This window comes from Ochotona curzoniae, unplaced genomic scaffold (assembly GCF_017591425.1).
Source record: "Ochotona curzoniae isolate NIBS_2020 unplaced genomic scaffold, NIBS_Ocur_1.0 contig_2723, whole genome shotgun sequence".
Lineage (NCBI taxonomy): Eukaryota > Metazoa > Chordata > Mammalia > Lagomorpha > Ochotonidae > Ochotona > Ochotona curzoniae.
The window spans coordinates 4,460,759-4,487,338 of record NW_024465573.1 but is presented as its reverse complement, the minus strand read 5'-3'; the positions used below and the strand labels follow the sequence as shown (position 1 = coordinate 4,487,338).

General features: G+C 38.6%; 1 protein-coding gene across 3 annotated transcripts in view; it reads left to right on the top strand.

The window, feature by feature from the left end:
* LOC121154046 (tubulin-specific chaperone cofactor E-like protein) overlaps positions 1-26,580 on the top strand; it is a 155,606-nt gene that overhangs the window by 22,247 nt on the left and 106,779 nt on the right. For all 3 annotated transcript variants that reach the window (XM_040976804.1, XM_040976806.1, XM_040976807.1), the window contains exons 2-7: positions 1,513-1,662; positions 3,313-3,452; positions 11,090-11,271; positions 12,515-12,771; positions 17,991-18,117; positions 20,129-20,245. In XM_040976804.1, coding sequence (XP_040832738.1) covers positions 1,530-1,662; positions 3,313-3,452; positions 11,090-11,271; positions 12,515-12,771; positions 17,991-18,117; positions 20,129-20,245 — 956 coding nt within the window. In that variant the 5' untranslated portion in view covers positions 1,513-1,529. The remainder of the gene's footprint in view (positions 1-1,512; positions 1,663-3,312; positions 3,453-11,089; positions 11,272-12,514; positions 12,772-17,990; positions 18,118-20,128; positions 20,246-26,580) is intronic.

Below are 26,580 nucleotides of genomic sequence, written 5' to 3'. Positions count from 1 at the left end.
ATACTTCATATGATATCTTCTATGGCTGTGCTGCTTAAGCCAGCTCTAGATGCCCAATAGTTACTTACAAATACCATTGTTCATTCTCATTGCTCTACTTTCCCCATGATATCCTATCTTCCTTTAATACTTTCTATGCTTTTATGATTGTTTTTAATAAAATTGCTTGATGCATGATCTTTAGAATCAGGGCAGTTATACTGACTTGATTGATAGTTAATACATACTGTAGGTCAGCCTCTGAAGTTACTGGGTTCTCAGACTATCATAATTTGGCATGCTGGTGAATTGTACCTGTTTTAACAAAGGCATGAACACTGAGATGATACCACAGTTGCTGAATATTTTTTTAAAGATTTATTTATTTTTATTGGAAAGACACATTTACAGAGAGAAGGAGAGACAGAAAGATTTTCCATCTGCTGGTTCACTCCCGTTGTGAGCTCAATAGCCAGAGCTGAGCTGAGCTGAAATCAGGAGCCAGCAGCTTCTTCTGGGCCTCGTGCATAGTTGCAAGGTTCCCAGGCTTTGGGCCATCCTCTGCTGCTTTCCCAGGCCATAAGCAGGGAGCTGGATGGGAAGTGGAGTAGCCAGGACACAAACCAACACCCATATGGGATTCCTTGCGGCTAGGATTTTAGCCTCTGAGCCATCATGCCAGGCCCCAAATGCTGAATGTTTGGACCCATAATTCAGGTTACCCAACCGTAGAACCACTGACATTCTGTATTAGCTAAGTCAGTACTGTTGAAACACACACACACACACACACACACACACACACACACACACACACAGAGAAAAGAATGGTGACTTATAAAATGGATTATTTCTCTGTCACTCAAATGCCCCAAAAGTATACTGTGTGGCTGTTTGCTGTGATGGACTCAGACCCCTTTCAGCCCTTTGTCCCATTGCTTGGGTGAATGGGCTAAGACAACATCTGTATTCTAAGCAGCAACATACAATAAAACATAAAAAAGGAAGGCAGATGGCATACTCTGGCTCTCTGTTAAGGATGATTTCTGGAAAATGCCCCAGAATGTTTTTATTTTGATCCAGTCAGCTAGAACTAGTCATATATTCATGTTTGTATGCAGGCAGACATGTATACAGCTGAAGTTTCTTCTATTACGGAAGGAGAGACTGTATTTTGAGATATAGATATTAAAGAAGTCACTGAGACTGTTCAGCGAAATGTTCAAACCTTTTTCAGCCCTTTGCTCAACTATCACATAAAGTCTCCATTCCTGAGTTGTTACGGTTGGTATAAAGTGATTACCTCCTCTTTAAATCTCATAGCATTTCCCTCTGTATTGTAAATACTGTGTGCAGAATAGTTATTGCCATCATTTGTGTACATATGAAGCTTCCCTGAATTGTAATATCTTATGAGATAGAGACCATGGATTGTATGTCTGCAATACCTAGCCTAATGCTATATGAACCATTGGTTTTCAATAAATATTTTTATATAACTAATTAATAATTTGATTTATTGGTTTCTTACAGAATTTTAGGAAGGAAAGATGGATCAGCCTAGCGGAAGAAGCTTTATGCAAGTATTATGTGAAAAATACAGTCCAGAGAACTTTCCTTACCGCCGTGGTCCTGGGATGGGAGTCCATGTCCCAGCCACACCTCAGGGCTCTCCTATGAAAGGTAAGACTGATGAGACCTAAGTACTCACTTACTGAAGCTTAGGTAGGAAGTCTTTACAATATGCCTTTGTTTTGAAGAGTTTCCTTTATTTTAAATGAGCAGTCAAATAGTCTTTCCTACTGATTATAATTTTTGTTTTTCTTTGGAACCTAATAGGATTTGCTTTGTTTCAGATTGAACAGAAATATGTTTTGGTTGCAGGTATTGGGCAAGGTTAATGTTTGAGTGACAATATTTCAAATGTATATTCTTTCATGGAACTTGAAGGGGACAGATGTGTAAGGTTGAGCTATGCCCTGAAGGACCTAACAGCTCTGATTTTAAAAACACTCACTTTTACAAAGGTGTAATACAGAGTATGGTATGTTAAGCCAAAGAATAGCATAGTGATTGGGAAATAAATTTAGGACCTAATTAATATGAATATGATTAGGAAGGAATTCAAAACTATAAGCCTTGGACTAGCTCTTCAAGAATTTAGAATTTAAATTTATTCTCTTTATATACATTAAATTATTAAAAAATGTAGCTTTTTTTTTGGTTAGAGTGGAGAGAAAAGTGTTCTAGGAGAAGGATTAAATGTGAAGAAATTTTTGTAACTGGAAATATACAAGGTATACTTTTATTTTCCTTTTAACTTACTGTTAAATCAGCAGTTCTTACCAAAAGTATTTTTGTTATTATGCGGAACTAATATGGAATGAGTGTTTTAGTTCCTATGTTCAGGAGTTACTGTTTAAGAGACTATTTGTTATTTCTCTATACAGTTATCATTTCATGCAACTTAAAGTGGCAGAAAATAAACTTAGTTCTTAGTCATTTTCTCTAGGATTCATTCTCATTCTGAGAAATTTGATATTCAAAATATAAAGTAAAATAATATAATTTACAGTTTCTATTAAAATATTATCATAAAAATTAATATACCAAATGAGAAATTAGTAGTTAGAGTCGAGTGTTCATTTTTTTAGTGGAAATGGCAGTGATCAGAATTATTTGAGTTTTGCCTGAAATATTTTAAGACTCTGAAACACTTTCTCCCATTACAAAGAAAGCTTCACGAGGGACAAATTACACATAGATATAAAGGAGAGAAGAATTCACAGACAAATGTGAGAGAAAATGATGTAGAATGGATCCATTTAAGTGAGAGGGACTTGAATGATGTGAACTTGAAGAGATTTAGCAGATAGATTAATGGATTGGAGTAATTTTCAAAGGCAGCAAAAGGTGAAGGCACGGGGAAAAAAAAGAGCTGTCCAGAAAACCTTTGACCTGAATGTTTAAAAAGGAAAGCATCAAGACCAGTAAGAAGGTGGTAGTGATCTGGGCCTGAACTCTGGATCTGGTGTTGGGATGATAAGAGGAGAGCAGGGATGTGGCTCAGTTGTTGGTAATTGAAATACACAATCCTGCTGAGAGTTAAAGGCTGGAGGATATTTTTAGTGGTACTGGTTTTGTAAACCTGACTTCCTGGGCTGTCTCCTCCTTGGCTTCACTTCCCTAGGATCCCATGGCCGTCTGTATTTTCCAGGCCTTAGGTAATTTCACACAGTTTGATTTTTGTTTCCTGGCTATTTCTGGGGGCGGAGTACACGTAGACAAGAGTTGGACTGATGGGCAATGGGTTTTATGTCTCTTGCACTTTAGATCGCCTCAATCTCCCAAGTGTACTAGTGCTCAACAGCTGTGGAATAACCTGTGCAGGAGACGAGAAAGAAATTGCTGCCTTCTGTGCACATGTCTCGGAGCTAGATCTTTCTGACAACAAACTCGAAGACTGGCATGAGGTAAAGTTCTTCCAGTGCTGCCTTTTGTGGAAGGACAGCAATAAGCATCATATCACTGTTTATGTCATTATGTGTTCTGCTGACTGCTGCTGCTCACTTGAGAGTCTCATTTTCTGTGTGTTTCAAGAGAAATAACTGACCCCATCAACTCTGTGATGATTTTTCAAATAACTTTGCAGTGGCTAATTTGTTTCAGACTTTAAGAGGTTAATGAATCAATAAAGGGTTTAGGCTACTGAGAACTAAATTCCCTACTATGCTGTTACACATACTATACTTACTCTACTGCAATATTTATTCCTCAATTTAACAAAAACGTGGCTAGATACTAAAACCGGCACAGTAGCCTAGTGGCTAATGTCCTCATCTTGTATGCCCAAGACACCATAAGGGCACTGGTTCTTATACTGGCTGCTCCACTTCCCTTCCAGCTTCCCTTGTGGCCTGGGAAAGCAGTAGAGGTTGGCCCAAAGCCTTGGGACCCTGCAACCACGTGGGAGACGCAGACAAAGCTTTTGGTTCTTGGGCTTCGGATCAGCCCAACTCTGGCCATTGTGACTATTTGGGGAGTGAATCAGTGTATGTAAGATCTTTCTCTCTTTCCTTTACTCTGTAAATCTGACTTGCCAATAAAAATAAATAAATCCTTGAAAAAAGTATGTATTTATAAAAGTATGTATTCTAGATACTGAAACTTATTCCTAAGAATCTAGAATTTATATTATTAAGTCTCTTCAGTAGTTAGACCAAACTGATGTTTTTTGGACCTCAGAGTAAGCAACTCTAAGCTAAGTAACAATACTATAAATAACAATACTACAATATGTCGCCCTCCTTGTAACAAATGAACGTGACTGTGACGCTGTCCCGTGTGGAGCCTTTCAGTTGTTTTCTTTACCTCATTGCTAGCAGCTGGCCTCCAACTTAACCCATATGCTTTGCCTTAAACCCTTGACGTGAAAATCTTCCTAACCTTGATTCATCTTGAACCCTCCGCTTTCTTCCATTTTCTTCCTACCCACTTACTCTTCCTGTTTAGAAGGTGTAGCTAACATGCTAGTCCTCCATATTTCCCCTAATTTGCACTTGGACAGAGTCAGATTGTCCCAGAGTCCCTGTCCTATACTGTTAGACAGTTGTCTACTTGACAGTTTTCCTGTCTGGCTCTGTGTGAACATAAAGTGGAGAGTTTTCCTTTTTTTTTTTTTTAATTGCCATTGCCCAGCATAGTAGGTAGTGTTTGTTGAATGTTAATCAATAAGTGGTTATATCCCAGGGGTTGAGTAAAGCCAATTACTCCATTTCCTGTGATACTAAGGAGCTCCCATAATCTGCTAGTGCCTCAGTTAGCTCATCCGTGATGGAACAGGCTTGCTGATAATGATCAAACACTTGTAGATACTGAATGTTGTACAAATTCTATGACAGATTTTATTGTTTGAGAAAAAATGATCAACTGGTTTTGTTCAGCTTTTTGTACATTTATCTGTCTCTAGTAACCATGCTTGTGGTATGGTTCCTATTATAAGTTTTATTATAACTGTGATATGTATGTCAACTAACTTCTAAACAATTTATTAATTAGTATATATAGATTTATAAGGCTGTTCTAAAAATCATCTCTTTGCACATCCTTTCACTTATGACTTACCTAAACAACCAGAATAACTCACTGTTCCACAGATGACTTTTCATGCTTCCTTAGTCCTTTTAGACACTTGTTCTGCACAATCTGTCCACATTACACAAATATCCCCTTCTATACCGCTCCCAACTCTCCTGCTACTGAACCTCTGAGACACCTGCCTGCCCAGAACCTGCGGCCCAGGGAGCAGTTCAGCTGCTCGCTTCAAGGGCTAAACCCCTGAGATTTGTTTTTTCAAGAGTATAAAATGTCACAGAGTTTTGTGCTTGGTGCTTTGACCTATGAGCTTTGCCAAACAGTGGGAATCATTTAGCAAATCTAGTTCGTGTCGTTGATGTGATGTAGCTGCCACCTCACAAGGAAGACGCATGTCGCATGGATCACTACAAACCTGGAAAGGCAGTGTTCTCTCTGCTTAGACAGAGGTCTGTATTAAAGATTTCTCAGGCTAAACAAACATATGGTGAGAGGGCTGAAATTATTTGTAGTTTATTTTCACTCAATTTGTATATTCCCACATGTGCTTAATAGTCTGTTTCTATGCACTTTTCAGGTCAACATCTGTTACTTTCAGGTTTCCTGTTTCCAGTTTTTGTTTCAGCATCCCTTACATCCCTTCCTGTCCTTAGTGTAGTTCATCTCAGGGGTGTATATCAGAGCGCAGAGATGGGAGAAATTCTGACAGCAAAAGAATATTGATTTTGGGAGCTTGATTAAACTTCTTCCCAGACTACAAATGCCTCATAGGTCATGGTTTTCAGACACTATATTTCAACCCCATTACAACCATTACTGAAAAACATCATTTGTCCTTAGCCATCAGATCTGCCTCTCCCTGCATTGCCATAGCAATGTGGAACAAAATAATACAGTTTGTTCTTTGATGCCTTTGAGTGGTCACTAATGCTATGAGTTATGAGTGGCATCTGATGTTTAAACTACTTGCTGCTGTATTTGGAGTCTAAGATAGATGCAGGTTAAAAATGGGATACTTTGGGGGAAAGTGAACATTTCTTTACACTCTTTTAAAATTGGTTATCCATGTGTTTAAAAAGGCATATTTTAGCTTTTTATTTGAATTTTTAGCCGAGTAGAGTTTTGTCTGACGTTTCCTAAGGTATCTCCTTATTTCTCCCCCCACCCCTTTTTTTTTAAAGATTTATTTTTATTATTTTTTTATTGGAAAGGCAGATATACAGAGAGGAGAGACAGAGAGGAAGATCTTCCATCTGATGATTCACTCCCCAAGTGAGCACGATGGCCGATACTATGCCGATCCGAAGCCAGGAGCCTCTTCCGGGTCTCCCACGCGGGTGCAGGGTCCCAAAGCTTTGGGCCGTCCTCGACTGCTTTCCCAGGCCACAGGCAGGGAGCTGGAAGGGAAGAGGGGCTGCCGGGATAGAACCGGCGCCCATATGGGATCCCGGGCGTGCAAGGCGAGGACCTTAACCACTTGCGCCACCGCGCTGGGCCCTATTTCTCCCCTTTTTTATCAAGCTCTTTTAATTTTAAAAATTAGCTAAATATTTGAAAGGAGGGATGAATTAAATAAAAAATTAGCTAAGTATTTGAAAGAAGGGAGGAATTAAATAAAAATTTAGCTAAATATTTGACAGGAGGGAAAGGAGGGAGGTGCTGTTGAATAGTTTGGGTATAAATCACAGATTGTTATCTTAAAACCCTTTCTTCCTTTTCCTTAAATCTTTAGTTTCTTCCTTTTTAGAAGCCAGAGTGGAGGCTCTTCTATCTGAGCTATACAGACCTAAAAGGTGCTCTGTTTATCTCCGTGTTTCTGCACCAGATTGCGCTGGCTGAGATACGTGAAGTACAGTCTTTTTGATTTGTTCAGTTTAAAAAAGGGAAACCAATGCACTCACCTAAAAACTCAGTGCAATGTTTGTCAGCCATGGCTATCAAGAAACTTTTCTATCAGATGTCAATTTATCTGCAGTTAGTGGATATTTGAGATATTTATTTTAATAATAATATTTTAACTCCTTAAAGAAAGTATTAAGTGTAACATACTGTTTTTTTGTGTGCTTGAGTGAGTAGCTTCTAGTCCAGTTTTGCCTTTATAGGCTGTTTTAGGACTGACTAGTATTGATTATTCTGGCTTTATTCTCATTGAGCATAGTGAGCATACAGACCCTGAGGATTTCTCTGCATAGCTGCTAGTATGACGAAATTGCCCAGGAATTGTTTCAAAAACCATAAGTTATCTCTGTTGAGTGTTTTTTTCACTTTATAACAAATGAGTTGCCATTAAAAATGATCAGATAAGGATCCATGCTGGCATCCTCCATGGATGCAATTCAGGTCTTGGCTGCTGCACTTCCAGTCCAGCTGGTTGCTTATGGTCTGGGAAAACAGCCGAGTCTGGCCTAAGTCCTGGGGCTTCTGCACCCAAATAGCAGACCCAGAAGCATCTCCTAACTCCCAGCTTTGGATTAGTCCAACTCTAGCCTTTGCAGCCATTTGGGGTGTTAAACAGTGAATGGGAGATCTCTCTCTATAACTCTGCCTTCCAATTATTTTTTGTAAACATCATCAGAAAAATGAAATTAAAAGTATTCTGATGTAAAAAATTGAAATCCATGCATAGGCTTTCATAATATGTATTTTCTATGAACTTTTAAGTACTTATATAAATAAAATGTGGGGAAAGTATATGTAATAAAGGGATTCGTTTTGTTTTTATGTAATTGGAATTGCTCTGTAATTAGTAGTTATTTCTGCTTTAGTCCCTCTTTTTTTGCCTTAGAAGAGATAAAATATAGGAGTAGGTATTGTGCCTTAATGAATAAAGCTGCCTGCAGCACTATCATCTTGTGTGTGCTGGTTCGTGTCCCAGTTGCTCGACTTCTGATCCAGCTCCCAGATAGTGGCCCATGTTTGGGCCCCTGCCACCCATGTGGGCAGCATGGATGGAGTTCCTTACTCCTGACGTTGGTCTGGCCAAAGCCAATGTGGCCATCTGGGGAATGAACTAGTAACTGCCTGGAAGACTTCTCTCTGTCTCTTCTCTCTAACTCTGATTACTTACTTATTTATTTATTTGATAAACAATGGCTGAAGTAAACATAGCTTCTCCATGGAAGTTTGCCATGCTAGGATTCGAGTCCTTGAATGCAGTGTAGGTATCCCCTGTTGTGTCTGGGCTGGGGTCACAGACTAAACTCCCAGATCCAGCCAGGGGGTGCACAAAGGACTGGGCTCAATTGGTCACAAATGAGATAAAGAAGATAGGGTGTGCAGAGCGATACAAGTTTTCTCTACAACAGTAGTTCATTTGTGAAATGTTGGTAAATGTGGTATGCGTTTCAAAGATACATCTGTGGAACAGATGAAACGGTAAATGTGAGGACCTTTGTGGTTTCTCCTCTGAACCTCCTTAGAATTGATCTACTTCTGATTGGAGAGCTCCTGAGCTGAGTGCATCCACAGGTCTATTACAAGGTAAAGCTGATTTGCTTTCTACATGTGATTTTCCCCTTGTATGAATACTTTAGGTGTTATGACTAGAGCTTGCCAGAGAGACACTTTTTTTAAAAAAAAAAAAAAAAACTTATGTATTTTTCTTGGAAAGGCAGACAAAGAGGAGAAAAAGAGAGAAAGATCTTCTGTTCACTGATTCACTCCCCAAATGGTCACAACAGTCAGAGCTGAGCCGAAACGAAGCCAGGAGCCTCTTCCGGGTCTTCCATGCCAGTGCAGGGTCCCAAGACTTAGAGTTATCTTGTATTGCTTTCCCAGAACACAAGCAGGGAGCCGAATGGGACATGGTAGCAGCTGGGACATGAACTGGCACCCATATGGGACCCCAGTGCATACAAGGTGAAGACGTAGCTACTAGGCTACTGCACCTGACCCACAGAGAAACAAATTTATACTCAATCTCTGAAGGCTTCTACAGTGGAACTTGTGAGTCAATATATTTTAAACATTCTAACAATGATTCTAACGGACAGTCAGGGTTGAAATATTGGTTCATACTGTATTTATCGTATTAGTATTTGTTGTACTTGTTGAATGATTTTGTACCATTAATTTATTCAATAAAAATGATCACCGTACAGAAGCAAATTGCTTTAATAGAATTTATGTGTTGTCAGGGAAGGGAACAAGGAAATGAGTTTCAGAAAGATGTGATCATTGCTGTGCTGAAAGTGTTACATGTCAATTCTACCAATAATCCTGTACCTTTTGAGAAATAGGATTTAGGAAGGTTGGGTAACTTGTCTGAGAACACATCTCCAGTAAGTGTTGGAACCTGGTTTGAACCCATGGTTTCCACCTGAATAACTAATCCTAATTATTCTTTTATATACCATTTCTTATACCAGTTACTACATTGGCTGGGTGTTTTATGCTTGTTAAATTTTTCAGGCATGTTACATTAATTTCATATTTGTTTATTTCTTTTCACTGAATTATGCCAATTACTCTTCAATATTTAGATCCAGCTTCCTTTTTATACTTATATTCATTGTGTTATGTTAGAACAGTGATTTTGATTTTTAAATTCCAGTAGTACCTTTTGTGAGTGTAAGGCTCTAGTCAAATTATTTAACATCCCTAAGCCTTACTTTCCTCATTTATGAAAATGCAAACCGGCATATTTATCTTGCAAGTTGTTTTGAGGATTTAGTGAAATAAGCTATCTTAAAGGTGTAGTACTAGGCAGAGCAGAGAGTCAGGTCTATAATCTCATTTCTTTTTTGTTGCTGTTTTGTCTGCTAAATTGTTAGTAAAACATTGACTTGATGATCATGTTTTCTCTCTTTAAAATTTATTCTCATCTTATTTGAAAGGCAGGGGAGGTGGGGGTGGGGAGAAGGAAGAGCAAGAGTGGGAGTGCAAGATCATCCAAGCACCGGTTCCCCCTCCCTGATGTGTGCAGCAGCCCGGGCTGGCCCAGGCCCAGGCAGAAGCTAAGTCAGGATGCCCATCTGGATCCCCCACAGAGGTATCCAGACTCAGGAGCTACCTTTCAGGGTGTGCATTAGCAGAGACCTGGAAACGGAAGTACAAGTGGGAGCTGAGCCTAGCTAGGCACTCTAATGTGGGATGTTTCTGCCGTTGTCCACTACTTTCTTTATATAGCCATGGATGTCTTTTGATACTGAGTAAATGTGTCTTCAGAGTTTGATATCTTTTTAAAAATGTATTTAATTTTATTGGGAAGTCAGATCTACAGAGTGAAGCAGAGACTAAGATCTTTTGTTCTTTGGTTCGCCCCCCAAGTGGCTGCAATGGCTGGCGCTAAACTGATCTAAAGTCAGGAGCCAGGAGCTTCTTCTGGGTCTCCCATGCCAGTGCAGGGTCCCAAGGCTTTGGGCCATCCCCTACTGCTTTCCTAAGCCACAAGCAGGGAGCTGGAAGGGAAGTAGAGCATCTGGGATATGAACCAGTGCCTGTATGGAATTCCGGTGAGTGCAAGGCGAGGATTTAGCTGCCAGGATATTATGCTGGGGCCTAGATTTTAGTGTCTTTTATTCAAACTAGAGCAGTTTTCTAACTTATCATGATTGCTTATTTGTGAGTACATGGATTGTTACCAGGTGGTTTTAAACCTTTAATTAGCCTTAATGTTGTGCTGAGTCTGAGAGAAAGGAGAAATTTAGAGAGAATTATACGAGCCAATCTCAGATCTTTAAAAACTTATGGCCTAAAATGGCTGCTGAAGCATCATTTCTTCGTTTGTCAAAGCAAGCATCATATAGAGCAGAATCAGAACTCTTGCTCAAGGGACACAGGGAGAATCTTTCTTTGATGCCATTGTTATTTGTACCACTATTTCATAGAAAGAGATTAATTATTTGCCAAGAGTTATTGAAATCACCTGTGTCCCCTCGGTGGACACTGCAATTGGGTAGGACTCCCCGAGGTAAAGGCCCCTTGCCTGGAGACATACTCACTCAGGCTTGCTTGAATGTGATTGCTATTTAGAATCTGATTACTACCTGATACGCTTTTCTTTTTTTCTCCATAGGTCAGTAAAATTGTATCAAATGTTCCCCAGTTGGAGTTTCTAAACCTGAGTTCCAACCCTTTGAATTTATCGGTTTTAGAAAGAACATGTGCTGGGTCCTTCTCTGGGGTTCGCAAACTTGTCCTCAACAACAGCAAAGCTTCATGGGAGACAGTCCATACAATCCTGCAGGAGTTACCAGAGTAAGTTGAAGGAAGCAGCGTGAAGAAGGAGCTATATTGCCACCTGTGTTAGTACGTAGACTTACTGCTGATCTCCCATCTAGGAAATACTAGAACTGTAGATTGGGTGGAGAAAGAGGTTAGAAAAAAACGAAGTAATGAGAATGAAGGTGGGAGAGTAACCCAGTAGCATTTCCAATGGAATACTTGTTCAGTGTTGAGTTGCACCAAGACATAGGATATGTAACCTTCTGTCTAGAAAATACCCCTGAGAAGCACTTATCACTTCTAGATCAACTCAGTCTTTCTTCATTTTAATCTTCTGATTACCTGAATGAAGAATTTTGCTTCTGGCATTTTCTTTGGGAAGACAAAGATCTTAGTATCTCTGAAATATGTTAGCATCTACATGTTTATGTGCCTAGCTGGTCTAACAAAAAAAAAAAATGGACTTTGTATTCTTTTGAATAATGAAAGAAATTACACTGTGTCCGTTTGGAAATCCTTATCATGGTTTGTTTGTATATTTTGTAGTTTGAAGAAATATGTGATGTTTTAGTTTGTTTAAATATTGAGAAGAAAATAATGAAGTCCCTCAAAATCTTATTCAGTCGTAATCTCTCTCTCTCTCACTTTCGTGAAACCAGTTTCCTTGCCATATGCAGCCTGGATACAATGAGCCTTTAAATTTCAGTCCTAATAAGCCACCAAATGAACTTTGCTGAGCTGCTTAGCAATGATTAAGAGTTGAGCTCAACTGCTTTCCTTGCCCATAAAATGGGCATAATTTGTATTTACCTTGCATAAAGAAAAGTAAAATCTATAATGTATTGGCAAACAACATGAGCTAGGGTAGGAACTCAGTAAATGGTAGTTATTATTTCTAAACATTTGTTCATTTTATTTATAGAATTTTCTTCTACCTTCTCTCAACAAGTACAAGTCTACTCTGCTTTCAGGGCTATGTCCCCTTTTCTGATTTTCCTGACTACATTGTCAGTGTCATTGCTATATTAGCTACTGTTGCTTTCAGTTAATACAGCTTAGTTTAGTGCTTAATTAAGTACAAAATTAATTTGGTGTAAGCTAATATAATTTTTCCATCTTGTGTAGTTTAAGCTTTCTCTTCCTTGATATATTTTGATTTACCGTATCATAGGCATTTCTTTATCTGCTAACTAAATGGAAAACAAGTGTCAAGTAGAAACTAAACTGCTTTAACCAGTGAAATATTTCTTTTTTTTATTTCTCTCTCTCTCTGCAGTTTGGAGGAGCTTTTCCTGTGCCTTAATGACTATGAAACAGTGTCTTGTCCTTCTATTTGCTGTCATTCTCTTAAACTACTACATATAACAGACAATAACCTCCAAGACTGGACTGAAATACGGAAGCTGGGAGTTATGTTTCCTTCACTGGATACCCTTGTATTGGCCAACAATCATTTGAATGCCATTGAGGAGCCTGATGATTCATTAGCCAGGTTGTTCCCCAATCTGCGATCCATCAGCCTCCATAAGTCAGGTGAGCTACAGGCTGCTTCTCACTCCACGTGCAGAATGATCTGAGCTTCCGCATGAAATACAGCGAGTCTGTGTCTGGCAGTCGTAACTCTACTCTTTCAGAGGATGAATTTTCAACACGACACGCAGATGCCTGTTGTTAAGCTAAATATAAAAGCTTCATTTTCATAAATGGACTGATAAATATTAAGTGACATAGCACTGTGTCAGCAATTTATAGCTTATACATTAAAGAGGTTATGCTAAGGAAGGAGTCGAGTGAAATTGATGAATCTGATAGTAAAAGGCAGAGTAAGAGAGGGCACAAGGAATTACAAATGAGATCATGTTCTCTGTACACAAGAATCCCAATATTCTCTGTCTTTGCAAGTGCTCACTTTTTTCTAGTATCTCTGCATAATTAGTTGGAGTTTATTGCTGTGGGACACATTTATCACAGGAATGAATATATTTAACCTATTTCCCTTTTTGCAATTAATCAGTTTTGTTCTTTACAGTAGTTTTAGGTTTTTAATTACACAAAGGCTTCATTTTTTTTTCAATTTACCTTCCTTAGTTTGTTTATTGCCTTCAACACTTGCACAATGATTTTCTGCTCCCAAATAAGGAAAGCCCATTTGATCCTGTCATGGACACACATAGCACACATGGAACCACCATAGGCCCTCTAATGTGTTTTTTCCATTGTAGACCATCGCAGCAGAACTCCTAGCACAAACCCCTTTGAAGTTGGCCAAGGCATATGCCACATGTAGATTTTTTTCAAAGAAAGATTTAATTAAAATATTTGAAAGGCAGATTTACAGAGAGAAGGAGATACAGAGAGGCCTTCTGTCTGCTGGTTGACCCACCAGGTATCTGTAACGGCTGGAGCTAAACTGATCCAAAACCAGGAGCTAGGAGCCTCCTCCAGGTTTTTCCATGTGGCTGCAAAGGTCCAAGAACTTTGACTCATCCTCCACTACTCTCCCAGGCCATAAACAGGGAAATGGATGGGAAGTGGAGCAGCTGGGACATGAACTGATGTCTATATGGAATGACAGTACTGCAGGTAGATTATTGCACCAGGCCACCATGCCAGCCCAACACATGAAGACTTTTGTGCCTTCCATACTTCATAGTATAACAGCAAGCAGTTCTATTACCAGAAGTTTGGAGCAGTCTGGATTTGTTGCAGGCTGTACAGAAGGGAGAGGATTGGGCAGAAACCACAGAGAATTGCCATGTTTTCTGCAGTTTTCTCTAGTATAGGCATCTGTACCAAAGTAGCACATTTGTACCTCTTCAGTCAGTGAGCCTGCACTGACATATCATTTCATACCAAATCCAGATTTTATTAGGGTTCACTCTTGCTGTTGTATGTTCTATGGATTTTGACACGTGTATCATGCCTCATGTCTACTCTTACAGTGTTTTATGGCACTGATTCACTTCCATAAAAACCCTCTGTGATCTGCACAGTCATACCACCTAATCTTGGGGAAAAAATTATTTTTTTCTGAGTCTTTGGGATTTTCTGTGTAAAAGATCATGTCATGGACCCGGCGCAGTGGCCTAGCAGCTGAAGTCCTCACCTTGAATGTGTCGGGATCCCATATGGGTGCCAGTTCTAATCTCAGCAGCCCTGCTTCCCATCCAACTTTTTGCTGTGACCTGGGAAAGCAACTGAGGATGGCCCAAAGCCTTGGGACCCTGCACCTGTATGGGAGACCTGGATCAAGCCCCTGGCTTTGGATCAGCATAGCTCCGGTCATTGTGGCCACTTGGGGAGTGAATCATGAACCCAGGATCTTCCTCTTTGTCTCTCCTCCTCTCTGTATATATTTGACTTTGCAATAAAAGTAAATATTTTTTAAAAGATCATGTTATTTGCAACAGTGACAGTTTCATAATTTCCCCTTTCCAACTTGGATTCCCTTTGTTTCTCTTTCATGCTCAGTTTATTCTGCCCAGAACTTCCAATATTGTATTGAATACAAGTGATGGAAGGAAGTGAGTGTCCTTGTCTTCCAGATCTGAGAAAAACCTCAGCTTCTCCCCATTTAGTATAATGTTAGCTGTTGACTTGGTTATTTATGGCCTTTATTGTGTTGATGTAAATTATTCTATACCTGTTCTGTCCAAAGTTTTTATTATGAAGGGATACTGTTGTATCAAATGCTCTTTCCGTGCCTATTTAGGTTAGTACATTATTTTTGTACCACATTAGCAAGGTAAAAGACATCACATTTTGTGATTTGCTTTTGTTGAACAGCCTTTGTGTTGCTGGGATAAATCTCTTTTGGTTATAATAAGTAGTCTTTTTAATGTGTTCTTGAATTCAGTTTGCTAGCATTTTGTTGAGGATTTTGCATTTGTGCTCATCAAGGATATTGGTCGGTAGCTTTTGCTATTTTTGTTGTGTCTTTGAACTTTTTTGTACTGGTGGCCTTATAGAATGAGTTTAGAAAAATTCCTATCTCTCCTGACTTTTGGAGTCATTTAAGAAGAATTGGTTTTAGTCCTTGAATTGTTAAGCCATCTTATGTTAGACTTTTCTTTATTGGGAGCCTATGGAGTTTGTTGGGAGAACAAGGACAGTTTGAGTGTCTTAAAATTACTGATTCAGTCTTGTTGTTGTTGATATTTTTAGGAATTTTTTCTGCATGATTCATTCTTGGTAAAGTATTCTAGGAATTTGTTCACTTGTGGATGATCAAATTTGCTAGTATTTGATTGTTCATAATAATCTCTAATAATTCTTTACACTTCCATAATGTTAGTTTAATATTGCCCTTTTTCATCTCTAATTTTGTATCTTTCCAAGTAGCACGTGTGGCACAAAGCTCCAAGGCAAAGTCCTGTTCTCGGGTTCCTACCCCACGCCTCGGTAGCTGAAGTTCTGCTCTACTATCTTTCTGAAGTAGGGGCAAGGTGAGGGTGGACTTTCTGGCTTAAAAGAGTACAGAAGCGTGGTTTGTAAGAACAGATCTAAGGGTGGGGTTGTAAGGATGTATGGCACTGAGTTTTGGTATGGCAGACTAGGCACTGAGTTAATTCTCAAGTCTGGGCTTAATTCATTCTCTCTGCAAGTGACAATCAATCAATCTCTCTCTGTCTTTGGGTTTTGCTGCTTGGAGTTGGGCTACGGGTGACTTCAGAAATAGTTCTTTCTTACATTTCAGTTAATAGCTGTTCACATTGAGGTGGGGCAAGCATGCCTGGAGTTATCTTACTCAGCTGCTGTCTTGCATTTTCCCTTACGGTTAACCTTTTTTAAAAGATTTACTTACTTATCTGAAAATCAGAGTCGTGGTGGTGGGGTGAGGGGAGAACAGAGAGCAAGCAGAGAGAGAGAGAGAGAGAACCATCATCATTTGATTCAATAACTGGGTCTGGTGCAGGCTGAAGCTAGGAGCCTGATGCTCCAGGGTGATTTCTCACTCAGCTGTAGGAGCCCAAGCACTGAGCCATATTCTGCTGCTTTCTCAGACACATTAGCAAGGAGCTGGATTGGAAGTATAGCAGCCAGGACTCAAACTGGTGCCTATATGAAATGCTGGCAATGCAGTCAGTAGCTTAACTTGCTCTGCCACAACACTGGCCTCTTATTGTTGCGTTTAAGATTTCTCTGAGTACTTTTATTTTGCCTAATGATCCTTTATCTGATGCAAAAATATATTTTACTTTACAAAAAAATGTGTTTTCCTAATGTGTGATTAAAAAAATATGTAAAATGGATAATTTTCACCTAGATCGTGATACACATTTAGGAGCTTATTGGTATTTCTTATCCTACCCTCTCCCACCTACATTTGCCATCCACTTTCCCCCTTTCTTATATCTTTTTTTTTCTAGTCTTTCCAATACAGTTTCATTTCACTTTGCATTTGCTAATTTAACACTTTATTAGGTAAAGATACCACCAACACATGACAAGTTGAAAATGACAGCAACAGTAATAACAAAAACAAAAGCCCAGAGGAACGAAAAGCTAGACACCTAACTGTTTCTTGGGAGTAGAAACAAAGACTATATCCAGTAATCAAACCCTAGAATGTTACTCTTGCACCCATAGATTGCATACATTATCACTCTGTATGTTATCACGTATTAGGAAAAGCATGTAATATTTGCTTTTTTTTTTCTAATGTATGATTTTTATTCTCATTCTTTTGGTGTTATCTTTCAGCTTTGTCTTAGAACGACTACACAGTTAAACATCTACAACTGAGAAAACTAAATAGTCTAATTTACTGTAAAGGTTATAAGAGATGGCATTAAGATTTAAAGATGAGTTTTTACTGAGGAAAGCTGTTTACTTGATAACTTGCTGTCCCTCAGTCTGTCTCTGTGCTTTTCCTAGCTGGAAACGCCATTCTGAGGGGAGACCGCGGTTATGACTGGACACAGTTTTAGTGCTAAGGCCTTCAGAAGCTGCTCCTCAAGCTTTGGCCTTGGGAGAGGTTGATGGAAATAGAAAAGGAGGTCTGTGTTTTCTAGGAGGTTCCATATGTTGTAAGATGAACCAGCTGCGTTCCTACCAGGATATTTCTCCTTTTTGGAACTCCTACCTGACTAGGAAGTTGAGCATTGTTTGGGGTGATATTTATATACACATACAACTACATGGACAATGTTATTTGAATTTACTGATATAAAAATATTAACTTACAGTATGTTCTTGTATTCAGAGATTCAGATTTTTTTTGTTTTGTTTTGTTTTGGTTTGTTTCAGCTATAGTTCTAGATATTTTTTCCATCACCAAGATGAGGGAAACATGGAGATAATACTTACTTTCTGTTAGCTGTGTCCCATTTTAGAAATTGTCAGATAAAAGTCGGAGTATGACAGTATCAATCTGATCAGTAGTTACATTCCATGTGTCTATATGTGAGTAATATGAGTTGCTCATATCACTTTTTAAAACTGAATAATCATGGCATACACCCTTTTTCTTGAAACTGCCAGTGACCCTCCCTATAAGCCATCGTGGTAGACCAGTAGATGGATCCCCTTCCTTGACTACCAGGCTCACATAGATGGGAAAAACTATGGGAACAGGCTTATGGTATTTGATTATATTCTACTCATTCCTTCACTGAAGAAAAACTTCAGGCTCTAATTTACGATCATTTTAACATCTCATAAATTATGGAAGTAATTTTTTGCTTCATTTACCTTCCGATTTGTGTGCTTTTCTTGATTTACTCTACTAATATTTTTTTTTCTCAAATTAGGTTTGCAGTCCTGGGAAGACATTGACAAACTAAATTCATTCCCCAAACTTGAAGAAGTAAGGTTGTTAGGAATTCCTCTTCTGCAGCCATATACCACTGAGGAGCGAAGGAAACTGGTGGTAGCCAGGTGCGTTGTCCTGACATTGCCTGCTTTCTTTTTATTTCCTTAAAAGGGGAGTAGGGCCCTGTGAGTTTATCCATCTTTTGAGCAGGGTGTGCTGGAGAAACTGCTTTTGAGATTCTAAATCCTGGATGAAAAGGGATGCAGACGGATAAGGAATGCATGAAATACAATTGCCTTGCAAGATGGCTAAACAAAATTCTCTCACAGATCTGTTCTATTTTTATGCTACTCAGTACTCAGAATATTTGAATAATATTTGAATCCTGTCTTGGCCATGAAGCACAAATCTACATCATATGGAAATATTCAGTTGTCCTTATTTTTTTGCTCTCACACTGGCTTTATAAAGTAAAAATACCTGAAAACTGGGCTCTTTCTTTAGTGATAAACCTAAGAGAACAAAATGTGTCTGTTGCTTCGGATGTAGACTGACTCCTGGACATGATGTGTCCATCCTAGGACTTCTGTGGCTCTTCATGTCTTGGACTCTGCCACCACTGGCTCCTGGAATTTTTCACGAGCGTTTATTTTTGTATAAACTTTTAGCAGAAGTAAGATTGTGGCTCTTTTGTAAGTGAACATGGAGCTTGGCTTTGTTCTGTTTGTGTATTATACATATTAATTTGATGAAGGAAGCAGTATAAGCTTTATTTTTCCCTGAAGAAGAGTGGTTCTTTAAGCAGGGTATTGATCTTTCTGACCAACTAATGCCTCGCTGATCCTTAATATTAATATCTCACTGAAGAAAAAAATACCAACATACTTGTCTTTCAAGAGTAATAAGTCTTGGTCAGTGTGGTCCTCTACCTGTGACACCAGCATCCAATACAGGTGTCTTTCGTGCTCCACTTCATCAGCTGCCTATTGATAGCAGAGGATGGCCAAAGGCTTTGAGTCCCACACCCTGGTGTCAGACCATGCCAGCTCTGACCATTGCAGCCATTTGGGGAGTGAACCAGTGATTCGAAGATGTCTTTGTTTCTCTCCCCCACCTGTAACTCTTTCAAGTAAATAAATAAATCTTTTTCAAAACACAGGTTAATAAATCTTGCAATATTTTATTTCATTTACACAATCCCTTTCAAATATAATCAATTAAATTATAAATACTGTAACCACATTGTACTAATTACTGTCTAGGTCTGTGTTGTTTAATGTTGTAGTCACTGGCTATTGATGGCTCTGAGCACTTTATATATGTCTTGTCTAAATTGAAATGTTCTATTAGTGTGAAATAGACAGTGGGTTTCAAATACCTTATTTGAGTAAAAGAACATAATAAGTAGCTCATTGTTTTAATATTACCTATAAAATGATTATATTCTGGATATATTAAAGTAATCAAAGGAATTATTAAAATTAGTTATATCTGTTGTTTTAACTTTACAAAACTGACTATTAAAAGAATTTAAAATTAGGCGTGGGGCTTGCATTGCCTTTATTTAAGTTGGGCAGAGCAAAGTAGAATTTTTTTTTAAGGTTTATTTGTTTTTATTGGAAAGGCAGATTTACAGAGATAAGGCAGTGCAGAGAGAGAGAGACCTTCTATCCACTGGGTCACTCCAATCTGAAGCCATGAGCCAGGAGCTTCCTCCTGGTCGCCCACATGGGCACAGGGTCCTAAGGCTTTGGGCCACCCTCTGCTGATTTCCCAGGCCACAAGCAGGGAGCTGGATAGGAAGTGAGGCTGCCGGACACCAACTGGAACCCATACGGGATCCTAGCATGTGCAAAGCGAGGGATTTAGCCACTGAACCATTGTGCTGAGCCTGCCAAGTAAAATCTTATTTTGAAAGATGAAATGTGATTATGATGGTCAGTTTCACATCAAAATATCAAACCAGATTTTGTTTTTGGTATTTTATTTTCTGCCACACTGGGTTGTATCAGTAGTTGCACATAAGCACATGTCATATGTACTTAGAATAAAACTGCTCCTCAGACCAATTATTTTTATTGCTAAAAGTAAATATTTTTAATACTTTAAAATGTACGTGTCGGTTTTGACTTACAGATTGCCTTCAGTTTCCAAACTTAATGGCAGTGTTGTTACGGATGGGGAACGAGAAGATTCTGAAAGATTTTTTATTCGTTACTATGTGGACGTTCCACAGGAAGAAGTGCCATTCAGGTAAGAAAAAAAAAAATCTCTCATCAGCTGAGTGAGCACATCAGAGAGTGTTGAGTGATGCAGAAACTATTACTTTAGAGAAAAATCTAATAATTTGTATTGAATCCTTCTTCAAAGCCTCTGATAATAGGCTTTTTTTTTTTTGAGGAAGAAACACAAGCCTGTTTTCTCTCATTTTCCCATTTGTTTCTTCTAGTAAAAATTCTTAAAATAAAAATCACTGAGAAAGTATCTCACTAATTCCAATTACTAGTCCCCACTCCACACTTTATATCATCAGTCACTTCTCTGGGAGCACATTTTAAAAACCTGTCCCCAAAATTGGTCTTTTGACTCATACTCTGTTTTAGGTTAGACTAAATTCTGCAGTATGGACATTGTGGCACATGCGCAGTGGGTTCACGAATTTGAGAACAGGACTGGGCTGTACTACCTTGAATACCCTGATAATGTAGAAGGAAAGTAGCAGGTATATGACATAGGCAAATAAACAAGAGGAAAAAACCTCACTAAAACAGATTGCTAGGCATTTTAATTATTTTAAAAATAACACCATTTCTTGCTTTAGACAAATAGAATGAAGTTAGGGCTGAATGTCAAATTACTTGGCGCTTCTGGTTGCGTATTTTTGTGATTCTAATTAACTGTTACTGAACATATCTTGTTTCCTTGCAGAGTTCTCTGTCATATGTAGACCTGAGTCTGGGAGTTGACACTCTGCATGCTAAACCAGAGTATAAAGCCTAAGCATTTGAACGAATCAGAAAAATTAACCAAAGTCTTTGAAGATTACTTTTTAAAAAGATTTATTTATTGTGCCTGAAAGAGTCACAGAGAAAGAAAGAGAAACAGAGACAGAGAGAGAAACAGAGAGAGCTTTTCTATTTCTAGGTCACTAGTCACATGGTTGCCATGGCCAGAGCTGAGGCAGTCGGGAATGGGATTCAGGAGCTTCTTCTTCATGTGAATGCAGGGGCTAAGGCCTTGGGCCATCCTCCCGGGCCTTTCCAGGGCATCAGCAGGGAGCTTGAACAGAAGTGGAGTGGCTGGGACACAACCAGTGCCTCTATGGGGTTAGCTTGATAGGCCACCACAGCAGCTCCTGGGAAAAACTTAAATATTAGCTAAGAACGTCCAGGCACAGGTGCTATGTCTTAATACAATCAAATAAATCAGATTGAGCTATGTGAGATTTTTTAGGTTAAAATAAATTGCCTAATATCTGTAATTTCATGTAGTTGCATCTAATGTATTAATGAAAGAAGTAAATATTCTGACTTTGGGCATAAGTTTAGCATCACCATTTGCGTCATTTCCAGTCTGTTACAAGAAGATAATGTTTTCTGTCCCTGATGATGTAATTACCTAGTATGGATTTATGCATGTGCACTAGTTGGTACAGATTGATTTTACTTATTTGGAAGGAAGAGTTGAACACACACACATACACACAAACACAAACACATAGACACACAGAGAATGAGCGTGAGAGAACAAGAGAGAGAGAGAGAGAGAGAGAGAAACAAGCTCTATCTACTGGTTCATTCTCCAAATGGCTGCAGTAGTCAGGGCTGGGTCAGAACGAAGCCAGAAACCAAGAGCTGCTTCAGGTCCTGCAGGGGTGCAAATGCTTGGCCATCCTCTACTGATTTCCCAGGCACATTAACAGAAAACTGAGTAGGAAGTAGAATAACCAGGACTCAAACCAGGGCCCATTTAGGATGCGAGCCATTTGCAGGCAGAGTCTTTACCCACTATACAACAGCACCACCCCCTACTCAGCGTTCTTGAATCCTCTCAAAATCCAACTATGATAAGCTTCAATCAAGAGAGGAATTTATTGCAAGGACACTGGAGAAGCTAAATCATTGGACAGTGTGAGGCACCAATATTATGAAAGGATCAAGAGATACAATGACAACCATGGTGTAAACTCATATTCTACTTGTTATATCATTCCTGGCACTGGCATCTCTAGACATTACAGTGCTGGCCTTGCCCATTGGGTATTTTCAACAGTGTCATTGGACCTTTGATTCTCATTCTGGCCTCCTTTTCCATTTAAAAATATCTTAAAGTAATTACTGTATGGTTAATGCCTTTCTAAGTACAGTTAATAAAAAGGAACAATGTTCCTCTTTGAGCTCACATTCTACTGGGTTCTTACTGACCTTCCCTTGTCCCCAAGAGTCAAAAATCCGCATGAGGCTCACCAATTGGTTATGTTCAGGGCGTATGCTCACACACTGTTTCAGAACAGAGGGAGAGGGATTGTCTGCTCCATTCTGGTTCTTATAGTAAGAGGGAGAATATTGTTTCTTTGATCTTGGAAATTTCCTCCAAATAGAAGCAATTCAACAAAAATAACATACATTGTAATCTGTCATTTGTACACTCCAACATCTATGCCTACCTTTAATCATGGCTATGTTTTAGAAAATTATTGTTCCCTGCTGTAATGTATTCCTTTGTGTAAATGAAAAAATTGTTATTTTTCCTGAAGTCAGATAATAACCCCTGTCTTTCAAATCAAATTGCTACATCTGGCTTCAAGTCTTGGATTCTTGCGTACTGTCCATTTCTTTTATTTATGCATTTTGAAACCTTTTGCTCCAATTGTAAAGTTAGCCATTCAGTACTGCCTTTAGAAAATAATGGGGAAAAACAGACAAGAAAGAATAAGAAGGTTGATTAAAATTTATAAATGTTTGTGACACAAGGAACATAATATAAATGAATTGATGCTGTCATTTTTCTGCACTGATTTTGAGGCCATAATTGGTATTTGTGTATTCCCTCTTACATTGTCTGCCCTTTTCATTTGCTTATAACTAACTTTTCCTTCAAATAACTTTCTTGGGCATAGCCTTTTATCTGTTTGGAGATCAAGAATGGATGTGTTTCCTGCTTTTGTCAGATCTGTATCCTTGGTAGTGTTTTTCATAGTCCTGGATATTTTTTAAACACAAAACTGGGTAACACCAGTAGATAGCAAATGCTTTTCTGTTATCCTATTATATTTCCCCCTTGACACTCAAAATCATGTTGCTTATGACTTTTCCTTTTGAGGGGTGCTTTTGGCTTTGTGATGTATAGAAATTAAGTGGCAGACTCAGTTTCTAGTTGAAACAATTATTGTAATACTAATGGAACTACTTCATTTTGGGTTCTCTATCTAGGAGAGCTTAGGAATATGAGAGAATACTTATGTAGATTGACTGTAAATGTAATTATACATACCTCAAGCCCTTCCTTTCCACCTTTACTTTGCAGAACTATTTATTCTGACCGAGGGATAACTTGCATGACTTTTGTTCTTCAGGACTCATATCCACTAATTTAATTTGTGTTACCATTTAGAGAAGACAGTGCTGACTATGGTTTAGTGTTTTGGTTGAAAGGGTTAAGAGGCTACCTAGTTATTCAAACCCTTGATTGGCCCTTGCTAGCCATTCATGCAGGCTGTTACCCTCTGGTCTTGCTGCCTCTTGATGGAATTAAGCCTACTTTCCTACTTTTAAATGTCTCGGTTTGTCCTCTTCTATCTTTGACAACAAAATGGGCAATCTGATTTCAGTGTTTCCTAACTTTGCCAATAAATAATTTTTCAGAGGTGTAGGATCTCTAATTGCTAATTATTTTCCTGATCTTATACTAGGAGGAATGTTTTGGGTTCTTTTAGGGTCTAAAGATGGAGAATGTGATGAAAGAATAACTTGGGTAATATTATTTCTGTCCTTCCACATTATCTCCCCAAAATATATGGTATCTCAGCTTCCTTTAAGCATATGTCTTCACTGAGTCCAATTTTCAGCCAGCCAGCTGGGCAAACATTTAGAATCACTCTCAGCCACTGAGGCATAGATTTTGAATTCTGATTTCTGATAAATGTGCCTATGTCAACAAAGTCAACTGAATCTAAAATTGCTTTTCCTTCCTTGGTTTACCACACTTGGAATCTGTTCCTGAACTTATTTTCTGTATGTTTATCCTTATAAATGACTGAAATCTTATATAATTCTTTTGGTGCTTTTGTAATCAATCCCACATACACTGCTTCTATGTAATGTTATTATAATAGTATGTGTGTGTTCAAGGATGAAGCAGCTGGGAAATTGCTTTGCTTCTCTCACAGTGGAATTCTCTTGGGCAAGCAGGTTTGACTGTCTTCAAGCCAGAGAGGAACAGCGTCCTTCAACAATAGAGGAGGTGTTCCCCAGGTGGCAAGGGGTGACTGCAGGAAACTAGGCATTCAGGATGCTCCCAACTCCTCAGATTCTCCCATACACCTCCATTTCAAAGTTACAACCTTCATATAATAGTCTCAATGTGAATGTAAATATAACTGAATTGTAATTCAGCAACCCAGAGCATTAAATGGCATGCATTTGTGTCATGACTACCTCATCTCTGTTGTAAGAAAAAAAAACCAGAAAGATCCCATTCTTAGTAGTACCTGGGTTTCAGTAGTACTAGAGTCTAATTTATAGGGATTTGACCTTAACATTTCTTTCTTTTCAGTTATCTACATTTTCACGATAGCAAAAGCTCTACCTCATTCTTGTTGTTCTGTTCTTGGTATTACTCTTTCAATCACCTAAAGCATTCTGTAGGATCAAAGGTGGTAGTTATCCTTAATGGTAAGGACTTAACAAACCCTTTCCATGAACACTAGTGTAACATTCTAGGCCAGAAACAAATTTTCTTTAATTATCCGAGGGTCTGGCCAGTTATCTGTTTCCTGGTTCCAATTTTCTGGTGCCACCAGAAATCAACTCTGGGCAACTGAAGGAGAGTGAGAGTTTAGTAAAGGTTAATGTATACACTTTGAAACCCAGAGAATTGACAAGAAGAGTAAAGCATTAGGCCTAAGCAGGAAGGCACAACACAATTTTGTATCTCACTGTACAACTAGGGCACTTTCAATGCTGGTCATTACGGTCATCACAAGCTGCTAGGCTCTGACTTCATGGTTCTCAGACCATATAGCTATGCCTTTGAATTCTTGCCTCTTCCATGGATTCTGTAATCTCTGGTTCCCTGTGTCTTTGTATGACTCCTTAATATATCAAATTCCAGCTACAGTTAGACAGGTTTGTGTCACCTTTCCAGTTTCTAGCTTCCAGAGAGGAGAGGAAGACAATATCTATGCTTTTTCAGTTTATATAGTAAGAAATGGTTTTTCTTCCCATCCATCTTGGTTTTCCCACTAGGTTCCCGGAGTCGGGGAATTTTTTTTTTTTTTTTTTTTTTTTTTTGCCAAGGGCCATTTGGATATTTAAGTATCATCCAGGGGCTGTACAAAATTATCAGTTTAAATATTAGCTTACTAAATACATGTATTGAATTTTGAATCCCAAAATGTGGGGACTCATGCAGGGTTTACATGGCCCACAGGCCAGATATTCCGTACCTTTGGTGGATGCTGGACTGACAGAACTGACAAATCTATCCACCGTAATACCTGTTCCTTAGTGGTTTTTCTTACAGTGCTTTAGTAGAATTATCCATTCTCAACAAATACTTTTTTGAGCCTTTGTTGTGTGCCAAGAAATGTGTTAGGCATTTAAAAAGGAAGTATAGTAGCATTCATGCTGATGGCATTGGTATAAAATAAGAATAGTGATAAACAGAGTACTCATGTTGTACTCATCCCTGTGTGGCAGTTTGTATGTGTAGTTTTCCCCTAAAATGCCAGTGAATCTTGAATGACACAGTACATGATAAATAGTGAAAATTTGATCATCTAGACAATTCGCTGCCTCATAGAGTCACATTTAAATTTTAGTTTCCTTGAAGAATGAGGTATCCATTTCTTTTTTTTTAGAAAACTTTTGTTTGACCAGGTATTTTTTGTTTGTTTTTTTCCTAAATGTTTCAGCTTGTACAATCCTTTCTTAGATTCCTTGAGCTTTTCCTCCTTCTTTACTTTTTCTGTATAGTGGGAGTTAAACTTGAGTTAACTCTACCCAACTTAGAGATAACAAAAGTGACCCGGAATGCCTTTGAGGGTACTGATGAAGAGCAGTTAGGATCAGCTGAATGTCCTTTATGGCTGCGGAGTTATTCTGCGAGTCGGATTATTCACTTGCTTCCTTCAGGCAGTAGAAGATTCAGAATAATGCAAAGATTTATGTGCAGTGTTTCCTCATCCCAGATCAAAATGCAAGCTTTAGTTACAGGAATCGTTTGAATTTTTTATGATGAAAGGAGTAAAATTAGGGGACTAATGGGAGACATATGCATATGTTTTATACATTTATCTTGTAAGAGTCTTACAGGTGCTCAATTATCCTTTTTATTGCCTTTTACTAAGAGGCAGAGCTGGACGCTTC